Below are 18,785 nucleotides of genomic sequence, written 5' to 3'. Positions count from 1 at the left end.
GCGCCTGCCGGTCAAGAGAAGAGAGGTCGCTGGGTGGCTCGGGCCTCGGATGCTCCGCCCCAGAGACCAACCCAGACGCCCCGCCCCGCGCCGCCCGAGCCCCGCCTCCGAGGAAAGCCCCACCCACGGGCGGCGGGAACGGAGAAAAGAGTGGGAGGGGCGAGGCTTGCGTCCCCGCCGGGGGCGGGAGGTGGGTCTTCCTCAGAGCCAGCGTCTAAGGAACTGTCCAAGGACAGAAAAGGGGAGTCGAATTAATTCTCTCTCTCTCTCTGCCAATGAGGACCGGGCAGTAGTTCATTCTAGCTCCGCCCAGTAGAAATCTGATTCTAAACATCACTCAAAAAAAATCCTCCGCCTTCCTCTCTCCTGACACTCAGGACTACAACCCCCAGAAGGCTTCGGGGCTCAGCTATCTGACTTGCGCAGTAGCGTTCGTTGTAAAGTGCTATGACAACAGGGCGGAGATGGCTTGGAGTTAGGCTTGAGTGGGTAGGTGTCCCTTCCGCCGCTGCTGTCCTTTTTCTGCTACATCCCACTCACTGCCTCCTTCATCATTTCCTCCTCTTTGTGAGCAGCAGGTCTTACCGCTGTTCTTTCCTGCCTGATATCTGCCACGGGATTGATGCCGTTTTTCCTGCTTGTCTCTGAGGGTGACAGAGAGGGGATGCAGGGGAGCTACTTGGTGGGATCGCTCCAGCTCTGTGGAGCTGGTGGTGCCAACTGGTGAGGCGCTGTCTTTGCCTGGGACGTGAAACAAGTTGGATCAGGAGAACGAGAGGGAGAAGTAAGGGTTGCTTTTTCCTGCACCGTCCGTTCTTGCTCGTCGTTCCAGCCCTGGAATCCTGGCAGACGTTCTTAAAGGGAAATCGGTGGAAGGAGAGTTCGAAGAAAGGTGGGGCAGGACCCACCTGACTCGGCATCAGGTAAGAAAGTATGTCTAGAATTAAACATCGTGTGCATGAATGCCCTTTCTGTGTTTTATTTTTTAGTCAGATTGATTCTCTGATGCCATATAATGGTTTGGGGGATATAGGGTGATAGGTTTCTTATGAAGGACTTTTGCATTCAAAACAAAACAAAACAAGACTGCCAGAACAATGTGTGTGTGTGATCCTGTGAACATTTTTGAGAAAGGGTGATAAGAATTTTTAGAGATTCCATTCAGGAGTGTCATGTGGTGCACAAGCATTTTCCTCCTGTGACACTTCAACAGGTCTTGTGAGCAAATGGTCAAAGCAGTTCCCATCCTATGACTGAAGGAGGATGCATGTACTAATACCCCCTAATTCCTTCTTGCAATAGGATTATTGCTTCTCCTTCTCCCTTTACCTTGCAGACCACAGCAGTTTCGAGGAGCTGAGGTGATATTATTAGCGTCTTCCTTCCCCAATCAATTCCTGCAATCGACTCCAGTTTCCTGGAGTTTTTTTGTTTGTTTGTTTGTTTTTTGTTTTGTTTTTTTTTGGCATCTCACTTTTTTTTTTACTAAACATGCCATTTAAAAAAAAATACATTTATTTATTTATTTTTGGTTGCGTTGGGTCTTCGTTGCTGCACACAGGCTTTCTCTAGTTGTTAGTGGGGGCTACTCTTCGTTGCGGTGCGCGGGTTTCTCATTGTGGTGGCTTCTCTTGTTGTGGAGGACAGGCTCTAGGTGCACGGGCTTCAGCAGTCGTGGCACGTGGGCTCTAGAGCGCAGGCTCAGTAGTTGTGGCACAGGAGCTTAGTTGTTCCGTGGCATGTGGGATCTTCCCGGCCCAGGGATCGAACCCGTGTCCTCTGCATTGGCAGGTGGATTCTCAACCACTGCTTCACCAGGGAAGTCCCTCCATTTTGATTTTTAAATGCACTCCTTTAATGGTTAAAGCAGGTGTACAATGCATGTTTGAGCAGATGTACAATGCATGTTTGACAGGCCATGAGACAGGCTGTTCTAGTTAACATAAATTTTACGTTAAATCATATATAAGCCAGAATGACTTCCCCATACCTCAATATGTGAACATTTCTTCCATCAAGTGTTTTTACAATGGAAGAGTTTTGGATTTTGTCAAATGCTTTTTCTGACTCTGTTGACATGATTAGGTGGTTTTTGATTTTTATTTTATTGCTTTGGTATATTTCCTTAATTAATTTTGGGTGTTAAACTAACATTGTATTCCTGGGGTAAATTGCACTTGGCCATGGTGTACAATTCCTTTAATATATTGCTTGATTCACTTTGCTAGTGTGTGTTGAGGATTTTTACATACATATTTGTAAGAGATATTGGTCTGTAGTTTTCTTTTCTTGTATTTGTCTAATTTTTGTATCAATGTACACTAGCTTCATAGAATGAGTTGGGAAGTGATCCCTCCTCTTTTATTTTTTGGAGAGGTTAGTGAACAATTGATGTTAATTAAAAAAAAATATTTGGTAGAATTTACCATCTGAGCCTAGTCTTTTCTTTTTTTCTTTTTATTTTGAGCCTAGTCTTTTTGTGTGTGTGTGGATAGTTTTTTTGATTACTAATTCAATCTCTTTACTTGTTATAGGTTTAATTAGATTTTCAGTTTCTTCTGTAGTCAGCAACAGATAGCTGGGAGCAGGACAAATAATGCTGATGTCCTGCCCTTCCTGGGAAAATAGTTCTCTGATTGGGAGCTGTGGGGAGAGGGTTCTTGGCTGTACCACTCTGGAGTGCAGTTTCCATCTTGCTGAGTTAGGAGTATGGAGTGAGTCTTAGTACTACAGACTCTTACTGTTCTTACTGAGTTTTAGATTTTTAATGTTTCTTTATTTGTTGTATGCACTTAGGACAATTTCCAGAGACTTGAAATGGTTGTTTTAAAAAATAGTTTTCGGGCTTCCCTGGTGGTGCGGTGGTTGAGAATCCGCCTGCCGATGCAGGGGACACGGGTTCATGCCCCGGTCCGGGAAGATCCCACATGCCGCCGAGCGGCTGGGCCCGTGAGCCATGGCCGCTGAGCATGTGCGTCCGGAGCCTGTGCTCCGCAACGGGAGAGGCCACAACAGTGAGAGGCCCGCGTACCGCAAAAAAAAATAAAAAATAAAAAACATTAAAAAAAATAATTTTCAGTTTCACTGGGAAGTGGGCCAGTGGAGCTTCTCACATGTCACGCTGAAAAGAGGAATTCTCTGAAACCTTAAATTGCTTAGCATATGGTTGTGGGAGAAATACCTATATTATCAAAAGATTTCGTCAGAGTTCCATTAGATATCAATGTGCTCCAGTGTCTCTGTAAGACTTACATTTAAGAGCAAGTATAAAAGTGATTATATATAAGCTTATTAGGAACACAACTGCTGTGTGCAAAGAGAAATTTTTTGTAGGTGTGTTTTATTTGTTCAAGCCAAAGGATTAAGCTTTTTTTTTTTTCAGATAAACAGGGATATCCAGCAACCTTAAGTTGTTCAGACTTGCTATCAAATCCATCTTTGAAGCCAAAGTGGAAAAGAGCTCCCCTTTGAAACCTTTTGCCTTGCAGCCTACGCTGTCATTTAAAAATACACCAATTTTTAGAAAAGGAAATTAATGATGTACAAATTGCACAAATGAGGGTTTGTGGTTTCTTAATTTCTTGGGAGTGGGCAGTGCACCTTCCTCTGCTTCTGCCTTGAAATTGGAGAGAGAGGCACTGGGAAACATACTACTGACCATCAGCCCAAATTGTTGGTTTTCCTATCGTTCACTAATTTTTCAAAGATGTAAGACCTTATTCAATAATTTATTGTCCACCATGGTAAATGTTAACATCATGGGGGAACCAGTGTGCAGAATTTTGGCATAATGGAATTTATGCAGTTCTGCTATGTATTAACTTATGTTTTGCCCTGGTATGAAAGTAAGTTGGTCTGAAATGAAGCAGCTGTGGTCTTGTGAGGAAGAGCCATTTGTTGGACCTAGGTTTGAAATTAGCAACCCCTCCCCCAACCTTTTAAAAATTAAAACAAAGCGAAACAAAAAAAAATCCCTCTACTGACCCATGTTTTTTCAGTGTTTTGGATATTAAATTGTAGGCAGTGACAGCCTAATAATACAAGGGTCTAGAGTAGGGACAGGGTATGCAGAAGCAAGTTTCTGCCATTAGCTCTGTGATTTAGGGCAGTCATTATAATCTACAGAATGAGAAGACCAGCTGCTGCTAGATGGGTACCTCCTAGCTGTTGAAGCTCTTGATTTTAAAAGTGAGTCTTTTTTTCAAACTTTGGAAAGGTAGCTAACTGGTGACAGAGGTCACAGGAAAAAGGAAGAGAAGTAGAGCATTGCTATAAGAAAACATCCACTTAGACTATCAGGTATCCATGCAACTAGTGCTTTTCAAATTTTAAGGTGCATGTGAATCACTTGGGGATCTTGTTTGGGGTGGGGTTGAGATTCTGCATTTCTCACAAGCTCTTGGGTGATGCTGACCTGCTGGTCCAGGGACTACACTTTGGGTAGCAAGGAGCTAAACAGTCTAGGAAAGGAGGGCTTTCAGAAGCTAATGAAGTGGTAGGTGACTAAGGAGAAATTGATAGAGCAGGAGAAACAGGAAGGAAATAAATGTTGCCAGTGGTATTTTGTTACTAGGAATAGATTTTAAATTTTATGATAGAGGTCCTTGAGAAATTAGTGCTTGATGTAGAACAGTTCAATTTACACACCATGTTGGAGAGTTAGTTTTTCATATTGGAGTTTTTTTCCCCCCATTATTCTAGCAAGCTGAAAAAATCTGTTCAGTAACAAAGGTTTTTAAGGCCATTTTCATTTAATTGCTATTTTCATCTGATGCAGTCATGTGTGTTTATATTCAAACTACAGATAAATGCACTTTTTCCCTTTCCTGTTTATGCTTTTTATCCTTTTGAGTAATCATAGCTATGATAATGACTCTATGATGACTATAGTGCTGTGAATCCATCATTGAATGGTATTGAATTTGGGTAGTATTCTGCCCTGTGCTGCAAGAGAATGACGTATCTTCATTGCGGCAGTCCAATGGTATGGCGTATTATAATTTTCCAGTGTATCTCGAGTACATAATGAGAATATATGGTATTTATTAAGTACTGTTACTTCCCTCTCAAATTAAAAAAATCCAATAAAAGTATAATAGGAGTGTTTCTTACAGTTTTGAATAGTTGCTGTGAGATTTGAAGTTTAGTCATCCGGCAATTTATATGGTTACATAGTGCCATTATTAATAACAGCTGATGCAGATGTTTTTCAGAAACTCTCCCACATGTTAAAACTCATAATAAGTTTATTTACCTGCTATGTATTTTTCCTTCACTTTCATCAACACCTTGCCTTTACATGACTACTTTCCTTTTTAGCATAAAGAGAGGGTCTTAGATGGAGTTTTCTTTCTCCCCCCCCATTGTTTGTTTCTTTAAACTTGTCACTTTGAAATGATTTATGTTCACCTAGAAGTTGCAAAAATAGTGGTTTCCCAATGATAAATACAATTATCAAAACCATTAAATTGACATTAGTACAATACTATAACTAAACTATAGATCTTATTTTGATCTCCCAGGTTTTATATTACATACGCTATTTTTGGGGGAGAAATATAGTTCTAAGAAATAAAATTTATCCCGGGAAACCACCACCAAAGTCAGGTTACAGAACTTTTTCATTACCTCAAAGAAATTCCTTTAAAGTCACAGCCTCTCTTAACCGTGGTAACTACTGACCTGTTCTCCATCAGTTTAATTTTGTAATTTTGAAAATGTTATAGAAATGGAATTATTTAAAATGCAACCTTTTTGTAAATCAACTATACTCCAATGAAAATTAAAAAAAAAAAACCTAGATAAGCAACAGGGATAAGTTGTATAGCACAGGGAATTATAGTCATTATCTTGTAATAACTTTTAATGGAGTTGAAATAATGGAGTTAAAATACTTAATCACTATGCTGTACACCTGAAACTCGTATATATTGGAGCTCAACTGTACTTCAATAAAAAATAATGAAGTAAAGAAAAAAAATGTAACCTTTTGGGATTGGTAACCTGTTTTTTTAACTCAGCATAATGCCCTTGTGATCCACCCAAGTTGTTGTTGCTTCATTTAAAAAAATTGCTGAGTTGTAGCTAATTAAAAAAAATACATGCACCCCAAAGTTCATAGCAGCATTATTTACAATTGCCAAGATATGGAAGCAACCTAAATATCCATCAACAGATGAATAGATAAAGAATATGCGGTATATATATACAATAGAATACTACTCAGCCATAAAAAAGAATGAAATTTTGCCATTTGCAGCAACATGGATGGACTTGGATGATATTATGCTAGATGAAATAAGTTAGAGAAAGACAAATACTGTATGATATCACTTATATGTGGAATCTGAAAAATACAACAAACTAGTGAATACAACAAAAATGAAGCAGACTTACAGATATAGAGAACAAACTGGTGGATACCAGAAGGCAGAGGGGCAACATAGAAGGCAGAAAGGCAATATAAGGGTAGGGGATTCAAAAGCACAAGCTATTATGTATAAAATAAGCTACAAGGATATATTTACAGCACAGGGAATATAGCAATATTTTATAATAACTATAAATGGAGTATAACCTTTAAAATTGTGAATCACTATATTGTACACCTGTGACATATAATATTGTACATCAAATATACTTAAGTAAAAAACAAATAAATAAATAAATAGCACTTTGCTTTTGAGGTCATTCACGGTTGTGTGCAGAGTTGCAAAAAATTTGAGTCACTTGATATGCATGTTCCCAGCTGATGTCACACACAGCGACTCTCTGCCTTCTTGCCTTCTTGTTTCAGCTCTCATACTATAAACAAGGATCCTTTTCGTAGTCTATTTAGTGCCATGTTTTCGACATCTCTGTGGTTTGGGTTTGTGTGTGTGTGTGTGTGTGTGTGTGTGTGTGTGTGTGTGTGTGATACTGCTGTTTAAAATTGTCCCCCAAAGTCATGCTGAAGTGCTGCCTAATGTTCCTAAGTGCAAGAAGGCTGTGACATACCCTATGGAGAAAATACACGTAGTAGATAAGCTTCCTTCAAATATGAGTTATAGTGTTGGCCACTGAGTTCAATGTTAATGAACCAGCAATATATTAAATAAAGTATCTTTAAACAGAAACAAACAGAAAACAAAGTTATGTATTGATTGGTTGATGAAAATGTTGTAAATAGAGTCTTGCACGACCTGAACTCTGTATTTCCTCTAGGAGTAATGGTTCAGTATTTGCTAATTCAATGTTTGCTGCAACCTTATAGAACAGAGTTTTTTTGAATAAAGAGAATTGACTGCGTATCCTAACATTTAAATCAGTGTAGCATGAAGGAAAGCTTCATTTATGTTAGATAAATGAATTCTCCTAGAATCCCAGGGTATGTGATGTTTGTATTGTAATTCAAAAGGTCCAGTGGTCTTTCACATCCACCACATTCGTAACTCAGTGGTATGGCTGGTGTATCCTCATTTTAAATGAGGAATCAAAGCACAGAGAGGTTGTGTGGGTTGCCTGAGGACACACAGATAATTAGTGGTATAAATAGACTTACAACCCACTTTTCCTGGTTGTTTTTGGTGTGAATTTCCCTCTTCTATCTTCCTTTCTACAATTAGAAAGGGGAAATGGAGTGAATGCTTTTTGAGTACCTGTAATGTACCCTTTCCAGTGTTAGTCATTTGATGCATTTGATCTCATTTGCTCTTCTCAGCAACTCATTGTGAAAGCACATGCTGCACTCTTTTTAATGACCAAACTGAAGGGAAATTAGGTGTTATGCCTAGGAATTATGTGCTAACTAGTTCTGGTAGAATTTGAATCTTGATCCTCCAGAGAATATGGTTTGTTACTTTGTACAGTTGTCTACTAAATGTCCCAGAAGAGAGAATTGACCCAACATAAATGTATAATTTCTCAGCTTGACTTTCCAATGGCATTGCAAAATATCTGATTAATGTTTCCACTCACTTGGATTTGTGGTTTCACATATGTCCACAAAATACAAAAAATTAGAGTTAAATACAATGTTTTTTCTCAGAGTTGTCTAACTTTAGTTTGCTATGTATGCCTTAAGAGTTAATTAATTCAGAATAACAACAAAAAAGAGTTAATTAGTTCATAAATCATGGTGTGAAGTGGATTTTTTTTTTTGTGAAGTGGATTTTTATTATAAATAAATGCTTTCTTTTTAGAGTGAACGAAAATGTCTTTATTTAAAGCCCGTGATTGGTGGTCTACTGTTCTGGGAGAAAAAGAAGAATTTGATCAAGGCTGTTTGTGTTTGGCTGATGTTGACAATACCGGAAATGGACAAGGTAAACAACTTATGACCAAACATCTTGGAGCAAAGCATTTTATAGGGATGGAATAAAAACGACTTCTTTTTTTTTAATGTGTACTTTATAGAAGTTAGGTGAACTGTCATGACTATGCCCTAATTTTTAAGGTAGTTTTCCTCCTAAGTAATATTTAAGTAGCAGGCTGATAAATGTAGTTATTACTTATGTTTTGTTGTCTGTGTTTTTCTTGTTTGTGTTGATTCTGTCATATTATTTGCTGGAACTCAGAAAAATATTATAAGGCATCATTTAATTTGATTTTATTTGTTGCAAAATCAGGTTTCGTAGGGTAGAGCTGGTAAAATATTTTGAATTTTGAAAATTTTTCTTTTGTAGAAGCTGCAAGAAAAATTATATTCTTTTAAAATAGAATCTGAAAGCCATTTACCAGAATGGAGAAATTATGTTAGCTCTATTTGTTTGTAGAAAACAACTGTTAAATCATTGCTTTCATTTTTATATTTTGAAACTAGAAACAATATTCTATTTTATTATTATATTATTTGCTCCTCTGTGCATCTTCATATAAGTGGTCTTTAAAACATTTTAGTTCTATATTATTGCTACTTGAAATTTATATTTGGTTTGAGTGATTTATAGTCTTGAGTTTTTTTTTTTTTGTAATTCAGATAGTCACTGGCCTCTTAAAAAGAAAACTTTTTATAATAATTTTTCTTTTGTTCATTGTATATAAACATTGTCCCCTTACATTTTTCTTTATTCTATTTCTCTTGCCTATAATGAAAACAGTAGAATCTGGGGGATAAAGTGAAAGGAGAAAATTATATTGGCAAAGAAGAGTGGGAGGCACTAAACTGTTCTGAGCACCTACTAAATTGTTTCTAAGGAAAATCTGGGCCCTGCCCTCCTACTGATAGGAGAGGCGAAGGTCTTCTATTCATAAGGTGTCCTGAGCTGTTCTTCAAAGATTATCAACCCTGCCTCCTGCCCAACTGTTTGTTAAAATTTATGATTCCCCTATAATTTTGTAGCATAGAAGAGTCATACCACAAACATACCTGCCAGAGAGAAACAATTTCAAACCCACCTCTGCCCAAACTATTTAAAGCTCAACTTGGTTGGAAACTATACTTACTGATTATCTGAATAACATAGTGTTCACTCATCATTTCTATTAGAGCTCCTCACTGGGGTGCCACCAGTGGGTTACCAATATGCTGAGATGTTTCATCCCCCCTATTTACATCCAGCTGTGAGCAGCTTCCTCTGTTTTCCCAAGCAGGCTATACAAAAATCATTCTGTGTGTTTGTGTGTTCCACATAGAAAAAAAACACCAATCATTATTTCTCAAAGCCTGGACCACCTACATCATAATATTCTGGGGTGATTATTATATATGAAAATTTTCTATCCCAGATGTACAAGATCTTCTAAGATCATATTCTCTGGGGGGTAGATGGATTGGACGGGGGCTTAGACTTCTGCATTTTGACAGGCTCCAAAGTTGAATGGTGGCACACTAAAGTTTAAGAATTATTAGTGTTGATCTTATGGAGTGGAAGTTTAGTGAGAGCGGTTTTGGACATGCTCTGTTTGAAACAGAAGTGTCTGGTAGGCAGAATCGAGGTAGAGATTTGGGAGTGAGCAGTACGCTGGTTGTATTTGAAGCCCTGGGAATGGGTGCAAATGCACCGAGAGAGAAGATGGAACAAGAGGGAAAGAACCTTAGGACCATAACCTGGACAATATGAGCATTAAGGGAAGAGCTTTGGGACAGGTAGTCAGTAATAGATTCTGAGAAGGGCAGGCAGAGAGGCAGGAGAACCAGTTGGGCTGATACCTGGGAGGCAAGATTTAGTGACGTGAAGACTGATTTTTAAATTTCCATATTGTTTTGCAGCAAGTGGTTTGTTAGTATCCTTGGTGAGGGTGGATGAATGGGCACAATGGTAACAAAATCTAGATTTGCAGAGTGAAGGAGTTAGAGGTGGGGAAGACTGAGTGTTTATGGCCCTTTAAAGAAACAGCTGTGAAGGGAAGAAGGGAGAATGGTGACTGGGGACAATGTAGGGTAAAGAGAAATGGGAAAAATTCAGTGTGTAGCATAGAGGATATAATTGATAAAGCAGGGATCCAGAGAAGACAGTTGGAGGTGGGCTCAAGTACGCAGATGGAAGGGTTAACTTTAAACAGGTTTGAGAATTTTTTTCACTGTGATAGAAGGCAAGAAGGTAAGAATGGACATAGATGAAGAGAAGTTTGCAGGTCAGTTTGGGAAGTTGAGACAATAATGCCAGTTGATCCCTACTTTCTCTGAGGTGATCAGAGAGTGAAAGGATAGTATTAGGCATCTTGAAATTGCTTTAGGTGAAGCTGACTTGATTCATAAAAGAAGGATTCCTCGTTAATCTTGAGACAATCTGAATGGTTCGGCTTGGATTACATGCTAACATATAACCTGGAGGGAGTGTTTATTACAAGAATCAGAGTTAAAAACACATTATAGAAGGCAGACTAAAAAATAGTTCTTATATTTATCTTTTAGCTTCTCAGCATTTATACCTTACATGGGGCAATGTCCCTCATACAACTGCACATGCACATATTCTTACCCATCTGCCATGGGAGATAACTGCGTGCACCTGCTGCTTCAGAGGCTCTTTCAGGGAGCTCTGGCTCTTCATATCTAGGATCTCTGGGTGTTATACCTTTCGTTTGTCATTCGATCATGATCATGTTCCAATATTCTGCTTCCTCTAGAATAATTGGTACATACAATCCGTGTTCACAACCTAATATATAATAGTTGAGGAAAAGAAGAAGAGAAGGAAAACTTAAAAGTTAAGATGAAGGAGCAGGAAAAATTGTATGGCAACTTGAAGAAGTCATGTTGGGAGCTACATCCTTTTGTTTTGCAACTGGTCACCTGGCTGTGGTCTAGGCCTCTTCATTCCTGGGGGATCTAGAACACTGATGCTTGCCTAAAGAGGATTAGAGTAATTCCATTTACTACTGATCCAGACAGTACAGGAAGGGCCCATGGGGATCCCTAGGTTTCACTCATATTTCTTTCAGCCCCATTCAGCCTTTATGAGATGGTGAGGTAGTCCTGGTTTCTGCAGATTGGATTGTGGTGGTACATGTAAAGGTATACTCCTGCTTCTGTCGGGTGAAAGCAAATCATTTCTGTTGGTCTCTGTGCATTGAAAAGGAGAAAATGCATTACTAAGATTTAGAACTGTACTCAAGCAGATGGGATGTATTAGTTGGCTCCAAGAAAAAATAATCTGTGGAATAACAGAAGAATTTAGAGTTACCATTTAAGTTATACTGATCAACTCTATAAGACCCATTAATTAGACTTTGATATCAGCAAATCTGGTTATTAAACAGGGCTTTGATAGGAATTATCACATATTACAAAGTTAAGTGTTTTGGAATTAAATTTTGGAAACCACCCCAAATCAGGCTTAGGAGTGGTATTGATTTTGATTTTCTCCCTGTTGGAGAGATGGAGTTCCACTGGCTTCCGTATAGTCCTTTCAATATAATATCCTTCACTCTGCATGTTAGAGAACCAAGTGGATACTCTACCGTTTTCTACGGAAATACATTTCCTTTAAGCTCTCGGATGCTGGGTGAGAAATCATACGTTGGCTTTGCTTTCCCACTGGGTGAACTAAGTTAGGAAGTTCAGTTATCATGGGATCTCCATAATTGGCAACAACAGTATCTTCCTGGGCTTCCAGAATTAGCAGTAATTTAGAGCCAATATTCAAGTGTTCTCATAAAGGTTGGGTATATACCTTTCCTCAGTACACTTGGATAAATGACTACTGGTCCAATAGGGAAGAATCTGAGGAAACTTCATATTAGTCATGGGTGGTGTTACAGCAGTCTGTACATAACCTTGTCTTTGTTCAAGTGACTCTGAGTCTATAAATTGACTTAAGTATGGGGATCAGTGCTATGCCATGACTGTCTAATATGGTGGCTTGAGTTAGTCCTCTTTTCCATATACCTGGATTACTTTTGGTTATAGACTTCAGAAAAGGCCTTAATTTGATAAACACACTATAGTACATTGTTACAATTAAATACTACTCAATAATAAAAAGAAATGAATCACTGGGAAAAAGGGCCTTAATGAGTTGCCTGTTTGTTCCATTCCTGGGGATCCCATATTAATTAATTATAGCTTGTAATTTGTGATAGTTAGACTGTTACCTGAGATCTGGTTACTGTAATAGTCCCGCTGTCTATTTTAATAATCATACATACACATTTTAATTCTAGGGGTTAAATTGTCACCACATGGACTTGGCCATCCTGGTTTCCTCTTACCCCTGAGGACAGGGCTTTGTTGAAGTTGAGTCCCATTCTTTCTGATCAATGTCTTTACTTTTATGCAAGAAACCTGGAGAGACTGTGAACTCATTTGTCACTGCAATTTATAACCTATAGAGTTAATCCCTGAACTAGATTCTTAGGGGTTAAGCCCTCTGCTAAAAGAGGTAAGAAATTCTGCAGACTCCCAAAGACCCTGAGTTTTATTCTTTACCCTGAGATGAGAATTTTGAGATTTAAACCTATCATTCTCTTACTTTAAATTATCCAGTGCCCTTAGAAACAGCCATCTTATGTATGGTTTGGCATTCCTCCTTCCTGTTCATTTGGCAGCAGCTGTTCAGTTCACTAGAGTGTCACCTGCAATGGGCACAGTGTTCCAGATGCTTGGAGGTGTTAACTTGATTAACTGTTCTGTCACTGTGTACAATGCTATTTAACCCCACCTATAATATGAACAGGAGTTTTAATGCTTTGTGTCCTAACTTAGCTCAACAACCAATTTCCAAATATCCCTGCAGGAATTGGTGTCTGTAGTTTATTCACTGGTGCTAATCTGTATATCAATGAACATCTTATTTTATTTTTTTGCCACAAAGTGACAGGAAACGATTATGACAAATGCAAATAAAAGAGAGATTGGAATGAGAGTGACATAGCTCTCCTGAATTCAGGAAGAGTTCATTTGGCCAAGCCTTAGTCAGAGACAGGAAGCAGTAAGTTTCCAGAGACCTTGTAGACCTCTGAGGCTGCCATCAGATCACCTAGCACCAGATTCATTTTTTATTTTTAATCGAAGTATAGTTGATTTACAATATTGTGTTAATTTCTGCTGTACAGCATGTGTATGTATATATATATATATATATACATACACACATTCTTTTTCATATTCTTTTCCATTATGGTTTATCACAGGGTATTGAATACTGCTCCCTGTGCTATAGAGTAGGACCTTGTTGTTTATCCATTCTATATATAATAGTTTGCATCTGCTAGTCCTAAACTCCCAACCATCCCTCCCTCATTCTCCCCCTTGGCAACCACAAGTCTGTTTGTTTTGTAAATAAGTTCATTTGTGTCATATTTTATATCCACATATCAGTGATATCATATGGTATTTGTCTTCACTTAGTATGATAATCTCTAGGTCCATCCATGTTGCTGCAGATGGCACTAATCCATTCTTTTTTATGGTTAAGTAGTAGTCCATTGTATATATGTACCACATCTTTATCCATTCATCTGTTGATGAACATTTAGGTTGTTTCCACGTCTTGGCTATTTTGAATAGTAGCACCAGATTCTTAATGACATGTGTGTCTCTATTCAGGATTGAATTCCTAGGATAGTACCTCTCTCATAGGGTTATTATGAGGATTTAATGAGTTAGTATATATAAGCTACTTAGACCATTGCCTGGCACCTAATAAACTCTCAATAAATAAGTGCGTAGAACTCCTTCTTTTAAGCTGATAGAAAAAAAGTCAATGTATTCTACTAATCCAGGGATTTCAAGCAACCCAAAGTATTCATTTCCTAGGATTGCCATAAGAAAGTACCACCAATTGGCTGGCATAAAACAACAAATTTATTCTGTCACAGTTCTGGAGACTAGAAGTCCAAAATAAAGGTGTTGGCAGGACTGTGCTACCTCTGAAGCCTCTAGGATCCTTCTTTGCCTCTTTCAGTTTCTGACAGTACCAGGCATTCTTTGGCTTGTAGATGTCTCCAGTCTCTGCCTCCGTTGTCACTTGATCATCTTCTTCTTGCTTGTCGCTGTGTCTTCACGTGGCATTCTCCTCTCCCCACCCGTCTCTGTTTTCTCTTCTTATAAGGATACTAATTGAGTCCTATCACTTACCTAATTGAGTGTGACTTCATCGTAACTTGATTACATCTGCAAAGACCCTATTTCCAAATAAAGTCACAGGTACTGGGGGTTAGGACTTCAACATATCTTTTTGGGGGATACAATTCAACCCATAATACCTATGCTACCATTTCCTCCTTTTGTACCCAAGACTAGAAATTGTAAATCAGAGCACTGTGTCTAATGAGGCTTCAGTGTTTTTACACTGAGTTAATACGGTGTTTTCAACAGCCAAACCAAGGTGTAGAGTTGACACTCTATGACGAAATCAGCTTACAACCTGATACTGGTCCTTTGTTAAAAGGGCTTGCTTTGACTGTGTTAAATTATGACTATGACCCCAAATCAAGGCTTAAGAAAAATGTAATATGTTAGTACATTTGAATATTGGTGATGTAAAGCTATTTTTGAAAAGCTATGTGTTATTAAGATAAGTTCACTTTAATTACATATTCTATTGGCAGGTTGGTTTTTGTATATGAAGCAAAACTGGATTCTTTTAAATTTTAGATTTCTCTTTTAGACACTGGAAATTTTATTTCCAAAAAATTTTTGTTGCTAATGTTTGTTTCTTTCTATATCTTAAAAAAAATTCTTTACAGATAAAGTAATTGTGGGTAGCTTTATGGGATACCTAAGGATCTTTAATCCTCATCCTGTAAAAACAGGAGATAGAGCTCAAGCTGAAGATTTGCTTCTAGAAGTGCATCTACGAGATCCAATACTGCAAGTGGAAGTAGGAAAGTTTGTTTCGTGAGTACAGCCCACCAATTCTGGTGTTTTATCTTAATACTTGGAGTATGTCAATCCCTTACTATGTCACTTTTGTGGATGCTTCAGAAAAAAAAAGACTATCTATGAATTAAATATATTTCCTGTATATTGTCACCTAGGTGGTCCTCATGTACTGAACATTTTAAAATTTGGAAACCTGTACATTTAAGATAGAATAATTTAGGACTTTTTTATAGTAACAGACCTATGATGCCTGATGTGTCAGAAGCTTAACGGGAAAGATATAAGCTTTTGAAAAATAACCAGACAAAGAAATAGAAAGTATTCACCACTTAAAGCACTAATTGTCCAGTTTTAAACAAACTAATTGTTTGTTTAAAAAAATTAGACATCATAGCAGTTATGTGATTTGGTGCATAACTTTGAAGCTTTGAAATGAATTACTTATTTGGGGTAGAGAGGTCCTTAGTTTCTTTTTTTTTTTTTTTTTTTTGGTATGCGGGCCTCCCTCTGCTGCGGCCTCTCCCGTTGCGGAGCACAGGCTCCGGACGCGCAGGCTCAGCGGCCATGGCTCACGGGCCCAGCCGCTCCGCGGCATGTGGGATCCTCCCAGACCGGGGCGCGAACCCGGTTCCCCTGCATCGGCAGGCGGACGCGCAACCACTGCGCCACTAGGGAAGCCCGGTCCTTAGTTTCTTAAAGGAAGACAGCTCACCCCACAAAGTTAAGTCTTTGGTTCAAAGTACGTTATTTTTAAGCCTAATTTATTTTAGAACACCGTTTATTATTTTGCATTTTGTGTAATACGTCTGTTTTTTATTTACTGATGATATTGCTGATTTTATCTTATTTTCATACATGAATTTTCTTAAAATTAAGCCTGTATTTCTTAATCATTTATAAAAGTATCTATTGTGAAGTGTTATGTAGACAGAAGTGGCCTTGTTTTCCCGTACCTTCTCTTTTTGATCGCCCTTTTGCTGTCTTAAGTCTGGGAGTGCCCTGAGCTCTGGATTTTGGCTCACTCCAGTTGCACATCGTGATTTATTGGCCCCAGGTTCCACTTGTTCAGGGCCCTGACTCCTACTAGAAAAACCTGAAAGACTGCTCCCCAGCATTAACCCTCTTCTGGTAACATGATTCATTCTGATGGGAAGCTGCTTCGTGGACGCTATAGGCCAGGACATGAGATGGGACTTTTATGCCCTTGACTAGTACTATCTCATTAATCTTATCTGTAAGATGTGATATGCGTTTAGAGATAAGGAAACTGGCTAGAGCTCAGAGCTTTAGGTTACACAGCCAGCATTCAGGCCCAGGTCTGTCTGACTCCATTGTTTACTGTCTTTCCATGACATCATGTTCTTTCCCTGTGCATGATGGAAAAATTGTTTTGAGTGTTACAGGGTACATATAAAAATCTTTGAAGGCAGTCTTGATTATGTGATAGTTGTGTATATTTTCTTTTTCTGGTAGTAGAGTGAGTTGGTGAGTATTTATATATTCACCGTAACAATGTTTTGCAGGTATTATCTAATATAATTCTTGTTTTATAAATGAGAAACTCACACTCTGAAAGATTAAATGATCACAGAAATATCAAAGTGCAGAGTCAAGACCCCAATCCAGGTCTTCTGACTTCAATTATAGTCCTTTCACTTTAGAACAGAGTCTGCATCAGAGGTCGAACATCAGAGGCCTGCTTGCAGATTAGTTTTAAATTTAAAAGAATTGCCAACATTTAGGTACGAGAAATTTTCACATAAAATCCCTGCTTTCTGGCTTTTCTTGAAAAAAATGTGGAGATCTGGCCACAAGCCCAGAACTGAGTAGTCGTTGCCTCCTTTAGTCTGGCCCTAGTCTCCAATTGATCACAGCCATTTACACCCTTTATTCACTTACATCTTCTGACTTGACCCTTGAAGACTTTGCATTTGGGATTTCTAGATTGTGCCTTGTCTCTGGAAACCACTTGATAGGGGCTGAGAAGTGTAGTGGTGACAGTGGCCGTTTATTTCTATTTGAGATTTAGACCAAACTGAAATATTTTCAATACCTTTAGTATAATTTCAGACCTCCATGTGATATATGCCTTTTGCCAATGATGATTAGCATTCTGCTTTATACTTTACAAGGTGCTTTCACATGATTTTTATTTCATTTAATTTAAACCTCTTATTTTCCAAAAGGGGAAATAGGCTTAGAGAGTGTAAGTGACTTACTCAAGCCAGGACCAGAACGTGGGTCTCCCCCTCCACACACACCCTGTGGCTTGCGGGATCTTAGTTCCCTAACCAGGGATCGTACCTGCACCCACTGCAATGGAAACGCGAAGTCTTAACCACTGAACTGCCAAGGAAGTCCCACGTGGATCTCCTTATTGTGGGAGAGCACTCGTGAAGGCGCCTCCGATATGAGGTGGGAGACTCCCTTGGCTTCAATGTGAAGGCAGCTCCTTGAGGCAGAGTCCTTGGGCCTCTGGTATTGCCAGACTGGTTGCTTGTTGTTCAATTTATTTTTCAGCTTTGAATGTTATCTAGTGAATTATTTAGTTCACTTATGATAGGTTATGGTTAAAATCTCGTTTTAAAATCATTTTGTCGTTTTTTGGGTTACATCTGAAACTAGTATTTAAACTTTTAAAACTTTCCCTGTTTTTCAGAGGTACTGAAATGCTTCATTTAGCTGTGTTGCATTCTAGAAAACTGTGTGTCTACTCTGTCTCAGGTAAGAAACATTTTTTTCTAATGTAGAATTTGTACTAAAATCTGGACTTCTTAATATTATGTAAGAATAGTTAATATTGACTCAGTTGAAGGTTTTCTTACCTTGGTTAATATTTTCCCATTGTTCATTTATTCTTTCAGGTACAAAGACTATTACATTTTCTTGGTCTGCTATTTCCATGCATACTTAAATTTCTATCACTGTAGAGGGTTCCTTGGAATCTCCTTCCTCTGAGGAATTGTGTGCAGGATTGCCTATGACTAATAGAGGCCAATTGTGGATACTTAGGGCACTTGAGTCTTAAGAAATGTTCAACAGCAACAGCAAAATTCATTAGATGCTGAATCATGGTGGTTTAAAGTACATTTTCTTTGGTGAACCTCAAGTATTTCTCTTTACAGTTCCAATTTCTTGACTTTTGGTTGTGTTCACTCAACCAGACCTTAAGGCATTTATTTGAGACTTAATTAGGTTTCATCCCCTGACATGGTTCTGTGGGTACAAGTATGAAAATTAATTGCGTTTTGGTTTCAGCATTTTGGCCCTTATTAAATATGAAAAGGTAACTTACAAATTTTGTTTCAGTTATTAGATAAATTTTAGTCCAGGTTGACAGTTATTCTTATGACGTGCAATATGGGGGAAACTTTTAATGGATACAGTAAAGCTGAGTGTCTGTGGGCCTATTGCTTATACGAAAGATACTCTTTTGGAATTTGCTGTAAATATTAGCTTCTAGGATTTGGATTTCTCACTCATTTTCTTGATTTGGGCTTTCTTTGTATTTTGCTTTCAATTTGAGTCATGATTCATA

General features: G+C 38.4%; 1 protein-coding gene across 6 annotated transcripts in view; it reads left to right on the top strand.

The window, feature by feature from the left end:
• Nucleotides 1-259: 259 nt before the first annotated feature.
• The window catches only part of BBS9 (Bardet-Biedl syndrome 9), a 448,864-nt gene continuing 430,338 nt past the window's right edge, over nucleotides 260-18,785 (top strand). For 5 of the 6 annotated variants that reach the window (XR_008617359.1, XM_055084928.1, XM_024129308.3 and 2 more), the window contains exons 1-4: nucleotides 260-923; nucleotides 8,181-8,303; nucleotides 15,112-15,262; nucleotides 17,907-17,971. Coding sequence is in view for 5 of the 6 variants with exons in the window: in XM_055084928.1 (XP_054940903.1) it covers nucleotides 8,192-8,303; nucleotides 15,112-15,262; nucleotides 17,907-17,971 (328 nt within the window). In the remaining variant the exon portion in view is untranslated. The remainder of the gene's footprint in view (nucleotides 924-8,180; nucleotides 8,304-15,111; nucleotides 15,263-17,906; nucleotides 17,972-18,785) is intronic. The other variant, XM_024129313.3, reaches the window with a different exon arrangement.

This window comes from Physeter macrocephalus, chromosome 5 (assembly GCF_002837175.3).
Source record: "Physeter macrocephalus isolate SW-GA chromosome 5, ASM283717v5, whole genome shotgun sequence".
NCBI classification, from domain to species: Eukaryota; Metazoa; Chordata; class Mammalia; order Artiodactyla; family Physeteridae; genus Physeter; species Physeter macrocephalus.
The sequence above is the reverse complement of the archived record's forward strand: the minus strand, read 5'-3'. Positions and strand labels throughout refer to the sequence as shown.